The following is a 13,149-nucleotide window of genomic DNA, read 5'->3' as shown; positions in this document are numbered from 1 at the left end:
AATAGGAATCCATTCTATTAGCTATTTTACCAAAATTCCATTAACTATCCTTCCACTTCATATTAAAATACTTTCTGTATGTAGTTCAGGGTAGGCTTATCAATCCAGCAATAAATTTAGCAATTAGCAAGTTTTCAAACGTTCTTTAAAACTAACTTAAATTTAGGGTTATATATTCATAACAATATAGGACTGTGGCACATGGTCACATCCATGCTGGTCAAATGAGAATATATAGCATATTATTTTGCTTTCTATCCACACAGAAAACCACACTGCCAAATTGAGCCCATACACTTCCTTTTATTCAGACATGAATCATCACTTCTCTGAGGATTAAACACGAAATCAAAAGTGGTTTTTTCCAATATGATAAATTACTGTCATCTTGAAATCACTTACCTTTTTCTTTGTTGTTAATCCTCACCCGAGGATTTTTTTTTTCCCCATTGGTTTTTAGAGAGAATAAAAGGGAGGGGGATGTGGAGGAGAGAAACATTGATGTGAGAGAGACACATTGATGGGTCGCCTTCCGAGCACCCCGACAGGGGCCAGGGAACAAACCTGCAACCCAGTACATGTTTTTGACCAGGAATCGAACCCTTGACCCTGTTTTGCTTGGGCTGATGCTCTAACTACTGAGCAACACAGGCCAGGGCTGAAATCACTTAAATTTTATAGAAAATCTTTTGTCCTGGGTTTTGTAAACTACATTTTCTTTTCAAGGGTAGAGAAAAAAGGCTATGCATACCCTGACATCTTCCAGACAGAACCCACTTACAAGCTTTTTTGCCCATTCAATCCAAAAAAAGAAAAAAGTAGGGAGACTCCCATAGAGAGTTTGAAATTACTAGGTTTATATCAACAGTTCACTGGGGGAAAAGGACTCTCAGAAATTTTCCTGTTAGCTAAAACAGCAATGGCCAGAAGTGGAGAAACTACACTGACATCTGACAGCAAAACAGGATTTGCTGAAAAAACATGTGAACACATTCTAATCGAAGCTAGGAGAAGGAAAAGTGAAACAGGATCTGTGGTTTGGGAAATTATAACTTAGTCAACAACAAAATATTTATTAAACCCTTACTATAGGCCACACTGTTCTAAAAACTGGGTTACAACAAGAAAAAGTACACTAGCCCCTGCTTTCAAGGAGTGTGCTCTATAGAAGGGAGGAGCCCAGACAATAAACAAGTAAAAAGTAAATCTCTATCAGGAACTAATAAGCAAATATGCAGTAAAGAAAAAATAAAATAGGACAAAGAAATGGAAGGAGGTAGGGCGGAGCTATTTCCTACAGGTCAACGGAGAAGGCCTTTCAGGTGAGGAGACAATGGAGTGAATCCTTGAGTGCAGAGAAGGAGCGATGCACTCAGGCCTCTGAGGAAGGAGTATGTTGGTCAGCAGGGATAACAGGTAAAGTGGTAACATATTTGGCATATTCCATGGAGCCCAATTATAGACAGAGAGACAATATTCAAAATTAACCTCGCCCTAACCAGTTTGGCTCAGTGGATAGAGCGTCGGCCTGTGGACTGAAGGGTCCCAGGTTCGATTCCAGTCAAGGGCATGTGCCTTGGTTGCAGGCACATCCCCAGTAAGGAGTGTGCAGGAGGCAGTTGATTGATGTTTCTCTCTCATCGATGTTTCTAACTCTCTATCCCTCTCCCTTCCTCTCTGTGAAAAATCAATAAAATATATATTGGGAAAAAAATTAACCTAGTATTTCTTGAGAAGATTTACTATAGCTGATTGCTACCAGAATACACATAGCATTACAGTGGATAGTAAGAAACACTGCTCAAAACCACACAAACATGAGATGGATGTGTATTACTTAGAGGGGCTGTCTGACACCATGGTGTAAGAAAAGAGTACTAATCCTGCCCTGGCTGGTGTGGCTCAGTTGGTTGAGTGTCACCTATGGCGGGGTTGCCAGTTCGATTCCCAGTCGAGGCACATACCCGGTTTGCAGGTTCAATCCCTGGTAGGGGTGTGTACAGGAAGCAACCTATCCTTGTTTGTCTCTCAAATACATGTTTCTCTCTCTCTCTCTCTCTCTCTCTCTCTCTCAAGTCAATAAAAACATATTTTAAAAAGGAATATATAATCACAAATAAAATGATAAAGGTTCTTAGGTCAAATTAGAAAATTGATTTATATATTATTTAACATTTTTAAACTACTTATAAGTAAAATATTCCAAGTGGATTTCCTTATCTAATCTCCCTTGCTACTCAAAGATACAAAAAGGACTGTGGTGATTGAAATGAAAAGGAGGAATGAAGAAGTGGGTCTGTTCAGGGGCCCACTCTATCAGCTCCCACAATTGAGGCTCTTCTTACTCATCCACTTGAATTCCTTCATCAAGTTATACAGGTCAAAGAGGTTAGTGAATTCTGATAATCACTATACATAGAGTGTGTGATTGCCTAATCCACTCACAACCTTATGGTCACAGCAACAGTTTATGCTGAAACCATATGACATTAACATCATATGAGAACATATGAAAAACAGGGCGGTCCTATGCAAACAGATAGAATGGAGAGCTTGGTAATCAAGAGGGGTCTTGAGTTTTCCAAGAGGTAAATGGCCTGTTTCTGGTAGTGGGCAGGGCCAGAAAGGTCAACCTGGCCCTGGAATCAGAGTCCATGAGGAACATATCAGGCAGAGGCATGACTAGGGGAGTCTACTGTTAAAGTAGAGACTATGGGACTTAAAGGAATAAACTGTTGGCAGGAGGAGATCAAAGCCCTGAAGGTAACTCATCTCCAGTCTGGTTAACATTGCAGGTAATAGAACCACTCTGTATCTTGACTGTATCAATGTCAATATACTGTGATATCTTCATATAGTTTTCCAAGAAGTCACTATTGGGGGAAACTGGCTACACAGGAGCTTTCTGTACTATTTCTTATAAGTACACTAGAGACTTGATGGATGAAATTCGTACAAGAGTAGGCCTTCCTTCCCCCAACTGCCGGCACGGGCTTCCCTCTGGCACCCAGGACCTGGGCTTCCCTCGCAGCCCAGCTTCATCCAGACAGTCGTCCAGAAGGATGTCCGGTCTAATTAGCATATTATGCTTTTATTATTATAGATATGAATGTATAATTATCTCAAAATAAAGAGTTTAATTTTAGAATAATTTAAAAATAAAATTAAGCTCCAACATGTGGCAAAAAGTTCTATACTTTCTGAATTATCACCATGGGAGCCAGAGCTCACAGAAGGCTTACCTCCCAATCATGGAAGAAAATATGATGAAGACCCATACATTGTGAAATGTTATTTCTGGCCTATAGCAAGATTCAGATGCACAGCACAGCTTTCAGAAAGTCCTCTCATCACACAATAAATACAGTAAAAACAGACATTGCCACATACACTGGGGACTTTGAAACCATTCCTCTCTCCACTGGGGACCGCTGGGACTTCCCCAGGTTCAAGGCCACTCTCACGGCTTTCCACATTACTGCCCTCTCCTTCTGTCAACCAACTGTTACTCTCAGGCACTGAGGAGCACGACTCTGGTAACTTTGGCCATGGATGTTTGGGTGGGTCTGATTCCTTGGGGGTCAAATGACCAACAGATATAGAATCAGCAGTTTCTCTGGTGTTCGAAGATGGAATTATGGCATAGGCTTGATCATCCTTAGTTTTTATTTCCACCTTCACAGATGTACTTAAGCAGCTGTTTCCTGAGGAATAAAACAAAAGACTTAATAAATCTTGCATTGTGTTATTAGTGAGTACATTTGTTAAACTATTCTCAACTAACTTTCTATCTTCCAACTTCCCCTGTACTAGTAAACTTCCACAGACAAAGGTAGAAAAGGTCACGGTAGCACCATGCAGCCTTCATAGTTGCTAAGGTGAGACCTTGGAGTTTGGCAAAAGAATATACTTACTGACAAAATAAGGGGTTAAAAAGAGGTTCTACTACAGACAAAAGCCAGGACAACAACAATAATTATCCAAAGCAATAGCAATTTGAAATATTTCTAAAATAAGAATTATATTGTAATATATGATGCTAACAGGTGCTACTGAGGAAACATTCCAGTTCAGAGGATGTATGTAAAGAGCACATGTAAGGCTGAGTAGATACAGTAAAAGTTATTTCTTACACTAATGCTGTATCATACAATGATCATAAGCACTTCTCCACTGCCATCTCTATTCACCCTTCTCCCTCCCTTACACACACGCACACATTATTTCATCTGTCACATACTAGCTGCGGTGCTGAACCTAGACACATCTTCTACTTAAGTGTTCTGCCATGTCTCTAAACCTGAGGTTAAAATGCAAGGAAATGTGTAATAAAACTGTGTGCCCTTGACCTAAATGACCCAGTAATTAAACTACGGTAACAGACAATAAACAAATAGCCATATGTTTTGCATAATCATCTTCTCTGCACTGCTTGCTGCTGTTCCCTTCTCTGCCTGCTCCACCTTCCTACTTCCTATCCATTTATCTCAAGTCAATTCAATACCACCTACTCCAAGAAACACTGCCAGTCCAGCCTCCTGTCTCTTCAGGATCTTTCCCTGGTATACCAGCAACATTCTATGCAAACTTTAACATGGCACTTACCACACTAAAGTATAAACTCACTGAAGAAAGGTCTATGATTTAAACTCTATTAATAAAGACATTTCAAGAGCAAAAGGTAATAAGCGTAGAGAAGCATGAAGGTCAGATGAATTAGGACTATGATAAGGACTTTTTTTACCCTATAAGTGGAATATGAATAAAAAAGAAAGGAGTGGGGTAAGACCTAAGCTACACAAGACAAAGGAGCCAGCGCATGCTCACCCTCTGGGGAGTAGCCCCACCAGTTCCTTTCCCCTCTCCTTCCCCACAGGCATGCACCTCCTAAACCCTAAAGGACCCCATGAGGCTTGCAACCAGGTAAGCAATGGGCAGTGGCCCCTTGTACCACACTAACCCCTGAACCTGATCCCAAGACCCCTTTTCTCTAATTGCCCAGAGAGCTAGGGCAACCCAGCCTAGGCTCTCCATTGCTTCTTCTATGCTAAGCCCTTTCTCGTTCTACTGTCCCCAGCTTTAATGAATGTTCCCACATAGTAAAAAATAAATAAATAAATAAGCTAGTAGTTTTCAAAGATCACTGCCATATAGAGAACTGACTAGCAGAGGTTTCTAGAGTGGACACTGGCAAAACAGGAAGGAAGCAATTTCTACAATAACCCAGGCGAGAGATAACGGTGTCTTAAAGGAGAAAGCAGGGCGGGGGTTGTGGGAGGCAATGGCTGGATTCGAAGAGTCTACGACTGAAAGACAGACTGGTGGAGGGGTACAAGAAGAAGATAGGAATTACCAATAAGCTCGATTAGTAAAAGGACAAATGCCCCAACATATATTAAAGAGGCAAAGTGTTAAAGCAGTTTCAGAGATATATGCAGTTTCAGGGAAAAGGTCTCAAAAAAGTTGAGACTTGCAGATGAAGGCTTTAGGATAGAGGAACAGCCAAGGGACTATACATACCATTTCCCAAGACTAAGTAACATTTGTTGTTTTTATTTTTTTGTTAATTCTTTATTGCTGAAAGTATTACATATGTCTCCTTTTTCCCCCATTGACCTCTCCCTGACTGCTCCCGCCCCCAGCACAGGCCCTCATCCCCCACTGTCTTTGTCCATTGGTTATGCTTATATGCAAGCATACAAGTCCTTTGGTTGATCTCTTACCCCCCTACCCACCCCTGCCTTCCCTCTAAGGTTTGACGGTCTGTCTGATGCTTCTATGTTTCTGAATCTATTTTTTTAAAATATATTTTATTGATTTTTTACGGAGAGGAAGGGAGAGGGATAGAGAGTTAGAAACATTGATGAGAGAGAAACATCGATCAGCTGCCTCCTGCACACCCCCTACTGGGGATGTGCCCGCAACCAACATACATGCCCTTGACCGGAATCAAACCTGGGACCCTTCAGTCCACAGGCCGACGCTCTATCCAGTGATTCAAACCAGTTAGGGCTCTGAATCTATTTTTGTTCATCAGTTTATGAGTGAAATAAGCCAGATCAAGAAAGATAGGTATCATATGATCTCATTCATTTGTGGAATTTAATGAACAACATAAACTGTTGTTCTTTTTTAAAATTTATTCTTTATTTTTTGTCTTAAAATTAAGTCAAAAACTAAGAATTACCTACATTTGGTTTTCTCTGTTCCATATGAGCTCAAGAGAAGCTTTCTAAAAATGTAGTGTATATTGTAAATTGAGTTGCACAAAAAATATTTTTTTCATTTTAGAATCTTTTTTAAAAAATATATTTTTATTGATTTCAGAGAGGAAGGGAGAGGGAGAGAGAGATAAACATCCATGATAAGAGAGAATCACTGATCAGCTGCCTCCTGCACACCCCTTACTGGTGATCATGCCCGAAACCCAGGCATATGCTCTTGACTGGAATAGAACCCGGGACCCCTTAGTCCGCAGGTCAAGGCTCTATTCACTGAGCCAAACTAGCTAGGCCATTTTAGAATCTTTTTTATTAAACCACACAGGACCTGCTGGCTGTATGTCTCACAATTCCACTCCATGTAGCAGGGGTGCTCCTGACCTTCACAGCACTCCCTTAACTTCCTGACTGAATTACCCCATAACTCTAGAAGGCTTCTTGGTTAAGCTATGTGAAAAAGTGACATATCTGTCCCAGTGAACATAGATCAAAGGCACAAGATCATCAACCACCTACTAGTTATATGTGAAAAAATCAGCCAGCTTCTCACCTGAGAGCCCGATATTATCTGATAGATTCTGGTCCAGCTGCATCCTCCTAGCAGAGGCCACTCCCTCTGAAGGTGCTTCTATGTTCTCCAGCTTCACTGCTGCTTCTGGCTGTTCACTGACCTTGATGTCGTCTAGGTCTGGGTCAGGGGTAGGGCCCTGTGCCCCATCGACTGCAGCTGACACTTCCTCATCCTCCTCATTCTTAGGCCGCTTAGAGTGAGAACTAGTGCACTGGAAGCTATTAACAAGAGAAGCTGTGGTAAGAGCAATGTTTGCAAAGAAGAGGATAAAACATACCAATGCAAATGTTATTTTCACTTACTGAAAGAAGAAAAAAATTGATAGTTTTTTCAATTATTGTGCAGAGATTATCTTCACAATTAAAATATTAATTTTAATGTTGAAATCTTAAGTTTTAACAACAATTAACTAAAAATTAAAATTAAGCCCTAGCCAGTTTTGCTCAGTGGCTAGAGCATCAGCCTGTGGACTGAAGGGTCTGGGTTCCATTCCGTTCAACAGCACATGCCTGGGTTGCAGGCTTGATCCCCAGTAGGGGGCATGCAGAAGGCAGCCAATCAATGATTCTTTCTCATCATGGAAGTTTCTATCTCTCCCTCTCCCTTCCTCTCTGAAATCAATAAAAATATATTATTTTTTTTAATTAAAACAATGGTAAATAATTGATTATTAAATACTGTTGGGGGAAGTCTTTGTTAAAAGTTTATAACAATATTGAAAGAAATCTAAAAATAAAAAAAAAGTGAAAAATGATGACGGGGGGAAATCTAATCAATAAATCAAGTATTATTTAGATAATGAGAAAAAAAGAAGAAAATGAGGAGAGCCCATAAGGCCGTTGTTAAAATCTGTGTAGGTTTGCATTCCAAGGTGAACAGGTGACCACATTTCCCTGAATTTTGTGTAAGTCTTAAGTTTTCATTAAAATCATTAAAAATAAATGCCAAATCATCATTAGCTAAAGGAAATAAGAAGAAGGACGGTCAACTGTATATATTTGACGTTTATATCATCTTATTATTTTCAGAGTGGACACCATTTTTAATTTTTTCCTCTTTCAGTATTTTCCAGCAAGTCACTTGATAGCTTTGTCATAGATACCTTTTGTATATGACACAACATTTCTAACACTCATTTAAGAAAAACTGCAATTCAAATCAAAGCAATATGTATTTCAGTGCCCCCAAATACATACACATAGACACACAAACAGCACAAAAGAAGACAGGAAAGGCAGAGATCTGAGATAAAGGGGTAGCCTTGGACAACCTATGTAAATTGGCTTTGGCTGTTGCTGGTAGTGACAGTACTAGTACCAGCATCACCATTATCATGTGTACTGAGAACCCATGCACTGGCCTATGTAGAAAATATTCACATTACTAATAGGATAGTACACGTAAAGTTAGAGGACTGACATCTCTTCGAGATTTCAACGAATCATTCCCTTCATCAGATTTCCCTAGATAGGGCTTTACTAAAGGGAGTGAGAGAACTATGATCAAGCCGCAAAGCTGAGCATAATCAACAAGCCCCTTAACATTAGCTTTTCAAACTAAGTGAGTAAAGTCCACTGATTATTTTAACCTGCTGAAGGCATTGCAAATCTGTTCCATGTCATGGATCTATGTCAACCCGAAAGGGCCACTGTGGTTAGTAACTAGGAGACCAGATCATACCTCTAACGTATTATATTTTTTCTGACCATTAAAGAGCAATTCTCAACAAGATCTACTGGTGTTTCTTCTGAACTCAAGATTAATTACTGCCCCCTCCCACAGCTAGTGTCTTTCGTAATGTGGATTAACGTGTTTATCAAAGGCATTGACTCTCTAAATCTGTGTTTCCCAAACTTTTTTTTAATGCAACACGTAGTAAGTTATACATTCTAGATGGTGACACAACACACACACATACACACATACTCACACATGTCATGAGTTAATACTTACCCTTCCCACACAGGAAGGACTATGATACTTTTTATTCTATTTTACTTCCTAATTTAAAAATATTGTTTCTAACCTACTAAATTGCTCTGAAAACTAACAGTTTGAAAATCACTGCTATAAACTATAGGGTGAAATAGAACACCTCAGTTTGAGTCCTGCTACTAATTCTGTGCCTCAGGGATTTCTCTCATAAAATGCGGAAGTTTGACTCCATGTTCTTAAGGTTCCTCCGCTCACTACCATTCTAAAATAGCAGAAAATAAATGTCAGGAAAAATAAAAGAGAATCAGAAAATGAGCATCAAAAGTGTGGGCAAAGATTTAAAATTACAGTGTTATTTTAGTTAATAGCAAAAAAACTGGAAACAAGCTACAGGTCCAAATACAGGGGATTAGTTAAATACATGCAGTCATTAAAAATCACGTTGTAGCAAATCATTTGATTACATTAAAACACTCACAAAACTGGTCATCAAATTGTTAATAGAGCAACGCCCCAATTTTAAAAATGCATATAATACTATATGATATAGAATCAATATATATGTAAAGGATATATACAAAATGTTAACACTGGTTATCTCTGGATTGTGAGGTTATGAGTGATTTGGGATTCCTTCATTATTCTTTTCCTTATTTTACAAATTTTCTCCAATGCACAAATATTACCTTTACAATCTGAAAGAAAAACAATGAGTAATATTGGAGAGTAAAAATGTAATATAACTCTGGAAAACATCAAGAGCCTAAACATGTTGCCTGAGGACCTGAGCAACATAACACATACCCTATTCAATGGGTTTTAAACTAGCTAGATGCCCATGACAGGTGTAAAAGCTTCTGAAATGGCCCTGGCCACGAAAATGGAATGTAGAATAAAGTTCACGGGGACAACCATGTTACAGAAACACCACATGCTTGGCTTTCTATCTCATAAAAGAATAAAACCAAGTGTATAAAATGGGGCAAAAAATAGGTATCCCGATGAGAAAATTAATATCAAATGAAGAAGAAAACTACTGAAGTCAGAAAGAAAATCAGTAGCAAAATGAAAAGGTTGGAAATCAAGCTACTGAAGTTAATAAAAATATGGAGATGAATAAAGAGCACCACCGATACAACTTTAAAATACGTTAGTGTAAGAGATCCAAGAGGTTCTAGTATTGTTTTACTTGCCATGTGTAACAACTTCAGGAATATTCTCAAACACAAAATACAATTCTTTTTACTTCTATTTATTTATTACATTTCTCAAGAATTAAAATATTTTGTCTCAAATTTTCAGGAAGATATTATGTAAACTTATGAGGAATAAATTTTCAGCAAAGCAAAAGGTCTTTGAGAATATCACATCATAACCCATTTTAACTGCGTAAGTACAAGTGTGATGGGGGAGGCTGGGACCGTTACCTCCTGGATGCTCTTATTTTCCTCCTCCTTTGCAGCCATGCTTTTACTTCAGGGGTGGTTTCCGGAGTAGGCTTTGTGTGATCAATGGTGTATATATCCTTTCCTTGTTTCCAAAGCTGGTATCTGTCTGGCTGAAATTTCTTCACAAAAATATCCATTGAAATTTTCACCATGTCATTCCTGCAGGTGCACTGAAACACAGAGGGGATGTTGTGCTTTAAACATTTCATAGCTACATGAAGTCACACCGAGTCCTACTTTAAATGTAACGCACAAGAATATTTAGTCACCACATAAATGAGGATGTTTTACATTTTCCAACATTCAGTGAGGGGTAAATTCCATTTCTTCTAAAGCAGCAGTTCTCAACCTGTGGGTCGCGACCCCTTTGGGGGTCGAACGACCCTTTCACAGGGCTCACCTAAGACCATCGGAAAACACATATATAATTACATATTGTTTTTGTGATTAATCACTATGCTTTAATTATGTTCAATTTGTAACAATGAAATTGGGGGTCACCACAACATGAGGAACTGTATTAAAGGGTCGCGGCATTAAGAAGGTTGAAAACCACTGTTCTAAAGGGAGGCGAGAACCTGCATATTCACACTTATAAATGGTAAAATAATATGCTCAAAGGCATGGTAGAGTTGATAGGGAACTGTGTACCAGGAACAATTAAAAGGAAAGTGCACTCATTCAAAAGCATGCCTGCAACAGAAGGATTAACCACTCTCCCTTCAAAAGGCTGTATCAGTGAGCTGAATGCTGAAAGGTCTGTAAAGCTGAAAACCTGGGTTCACAAACAGAAGTAGCCAATGAATGTGATTAGAATAATTAAACCAATGGGAAGAGGTAAATTTTCTTCAAGATAAATTTTAATCACATCATGTTTATTAACAAACATACTCTCAAAAAGTGGCCAACCATTAGGAACAAAAGAAGAGTCTCTTCTACATCATATCACATAAAACGCACCCACTACAAAACACTACTACAAACATATCCACTAGGAAAAAAGGAATAGTATTAAAGTGAGTTCAAAGAAAAGATTATTTTGAATCCACTAAGACTTTGATTTTCATGGATATATACTTACCTAGCACCTAGCAGTCATATCTTATAAAGCACATTTCCTATAAAGACTTCACACAGGTTAAATTGCATCCAGCCCAAACTTCATCCAACAGGACAGACATTAATAAAATAGTGGTGCAGAATTGTCTCAAAGGTGTAACTATTATACATTGGCAAACCCTAACACACCGGGCAACAGACTGGTTGACTCAACAACAGCTTTGAAACTCAATATTTTGTTGAAACAATAATCATCTCCATGCAAATTAATTAGTTTTAATAATGTCTAGTCTAAAACTCCCTCCATAGAATTCAAATGATTTCAAAGTTCAGAGAACAACTAACATGCCTTAACTTCTATTGCAAACAAACATGCTGTTATCAATGATATGACAATTCTTCCAATCTTCTACATTCATACTCAACATTTCCTAATCCATCTTTCCCCTCTACCCTTAAAAATCCAGTCTGTCATCAACTACCGTTAATTCTTCCTCTGAAATGTCTCCTGTACGAATTCCTTATACCAGTCTCTGCTAGCACCAATTCATCTTTACAGCTGTCACTTTAATCTCCCCCAAATGTCTTGTAATCTTTTGTATCTGAGTTCAATAGAGTGTAATCACACTTTAGAAATAAGTCTCAACTCCTGAGCTGGGCATTCAAGGGCTCCAACATTTAATTCCACCAGTAAAATTTCCAGGTTTCTCTCCCATTGCCAGTAAACATGAATATTCCTCTTCAACCCAAGTATAGTCACGGGAGCCCAAGTGCCACAAATGCTTCCCCACCTCAGCACTACTGCTCCTACCACAAAGCCCTTCTGCTCACCATTCTGCTATCCAAAGAAAATTCATAATAAACACTGGAAGGAAATTGTATCGAATGTCTGCATGTGGTACTATTAATCTACATCACTGCTTTCTATTGTTACGTACAGAGAGAGTTCTAAGTCATTTTGTTGTACTCATCTTGGCTTAGAAATATGGAAAATGAGGATGCTGAGAAATTTTAATATATTTGGTTTAAGATGTAATATTTCCATTAAAGAAAAAAATATAAGTTTAGACTCATCAGTAGAAACTTTCTTATAGTTTTATAGTGTTACTAATACTTGCTTCATGAAAAATAAAATTGAGTGGACAATATAGGTACTGTAAGTTTCTTTGGCAAGGAGAATTCTGTCTCACATATTTCAATTTCCCATGACCCTTTCCCAGAAGTCTTGAATTTTATAAATATACAACAAGATCTACCACTCCGCTGAATGCCTGACTCACTGTAAGTACAATAGATAAATATTATCTTTAATTTTAAACATTCAGAAATAAAGTAAAAAATACTCAAAATAATGAAAGAAACAATGTCAGAGTCAAAAACAATAAGCTTCAGCAGCACAGTGAAAATCTACTCTTGTTAATACCGGAAAATAATAACATTCATCTCTAAACCCCTATGAAGATTGAATGAGATTATCTAAGAGAATGCATAGTAGGAAATGAAGATATTAACAGTCTCATTTAGAAATAAAGAAACTTAGTGACTACATATTAATACAAAGAGCAATAACCAGAAACAGGTAAAACTTTTCAAGCAAACTATTTTTGAAATGAAGTCAAAATACTAATATGAATGGCTTTTGTTGCTTTTCCTCTTAAGAACATACATATTAATTGTAAATGTTAAGTTCAGATTTAAAGAGAATTATCAGGAGTCTGTATACATTGAATTTTTCTATGTTCACTATCCTAAGATTTATTATACAGAATCATGATTATTTTGTTCCTGTCTCCAGGAAGTCAAATTCATGATCTCCATTATTTATACTGAAAACCAATCATCTAATTTAAATATAAAAATATTTTTTAAAATAAGCAACTTTCTAAGACACAAAATAGTAAGTTAGAATTTGAAT

General features: G+C 38.0%; 1 protein-coding gene across 4 annotated transcripts in view; it reads right to left on the bottom strand.

Annotated features, from left to right (window-relative positions):
* The window catches only part of KDM4C (lysine demethylase 4C), a 333,028-nt gene that overhangs the window by 147,836 nt on the left and 172,043 nt on the right, over positions 1-13,149 (bottom strand). For all 4 annotated transcript variants that reach the window (XM_070431644.1, XM_070431646.1, XM_070431648.1 and 1 more), the window contains 3 exons: positions 10,155-10,345; positions 6,772-7,010; positions 3,391-3,704 (listed from right to left, as the gene is read on the bottom strand). In XM_070431644.1, the coding sequence (XP_070287745.1) occupies positions 3,391-3,704; positions 6,772-7,010; positions 10,155-10,345 (744 nt within the window). The remainder of the gene's footprint in view (positions 1-3,390; positions 3,705-6,771; positions 7,011-10,154; positions 10,346-13,149) is intronic.

Source organism: Myotis yumanensis, unplaced genomic scaffold (assembly GCF_028538775.1).
Source record: "Myotis yumanensis isolate MYYU_CA2020_CCGP unplaced genomic scaffold, mMyoYum1.0.hap1 SCAF_12, whole genome shotgun sequence".
Taxonomy (NCBI): domain Eukaryota; kingdom Metazoa; phylum Chordata; class Mammalia; order Chiroptera; family Vespertilionidae; genus Myotis; species Myotis yumanensis.
This window is presented reverse-complemented; position numbering and strand designations above follow the sequence as displayed.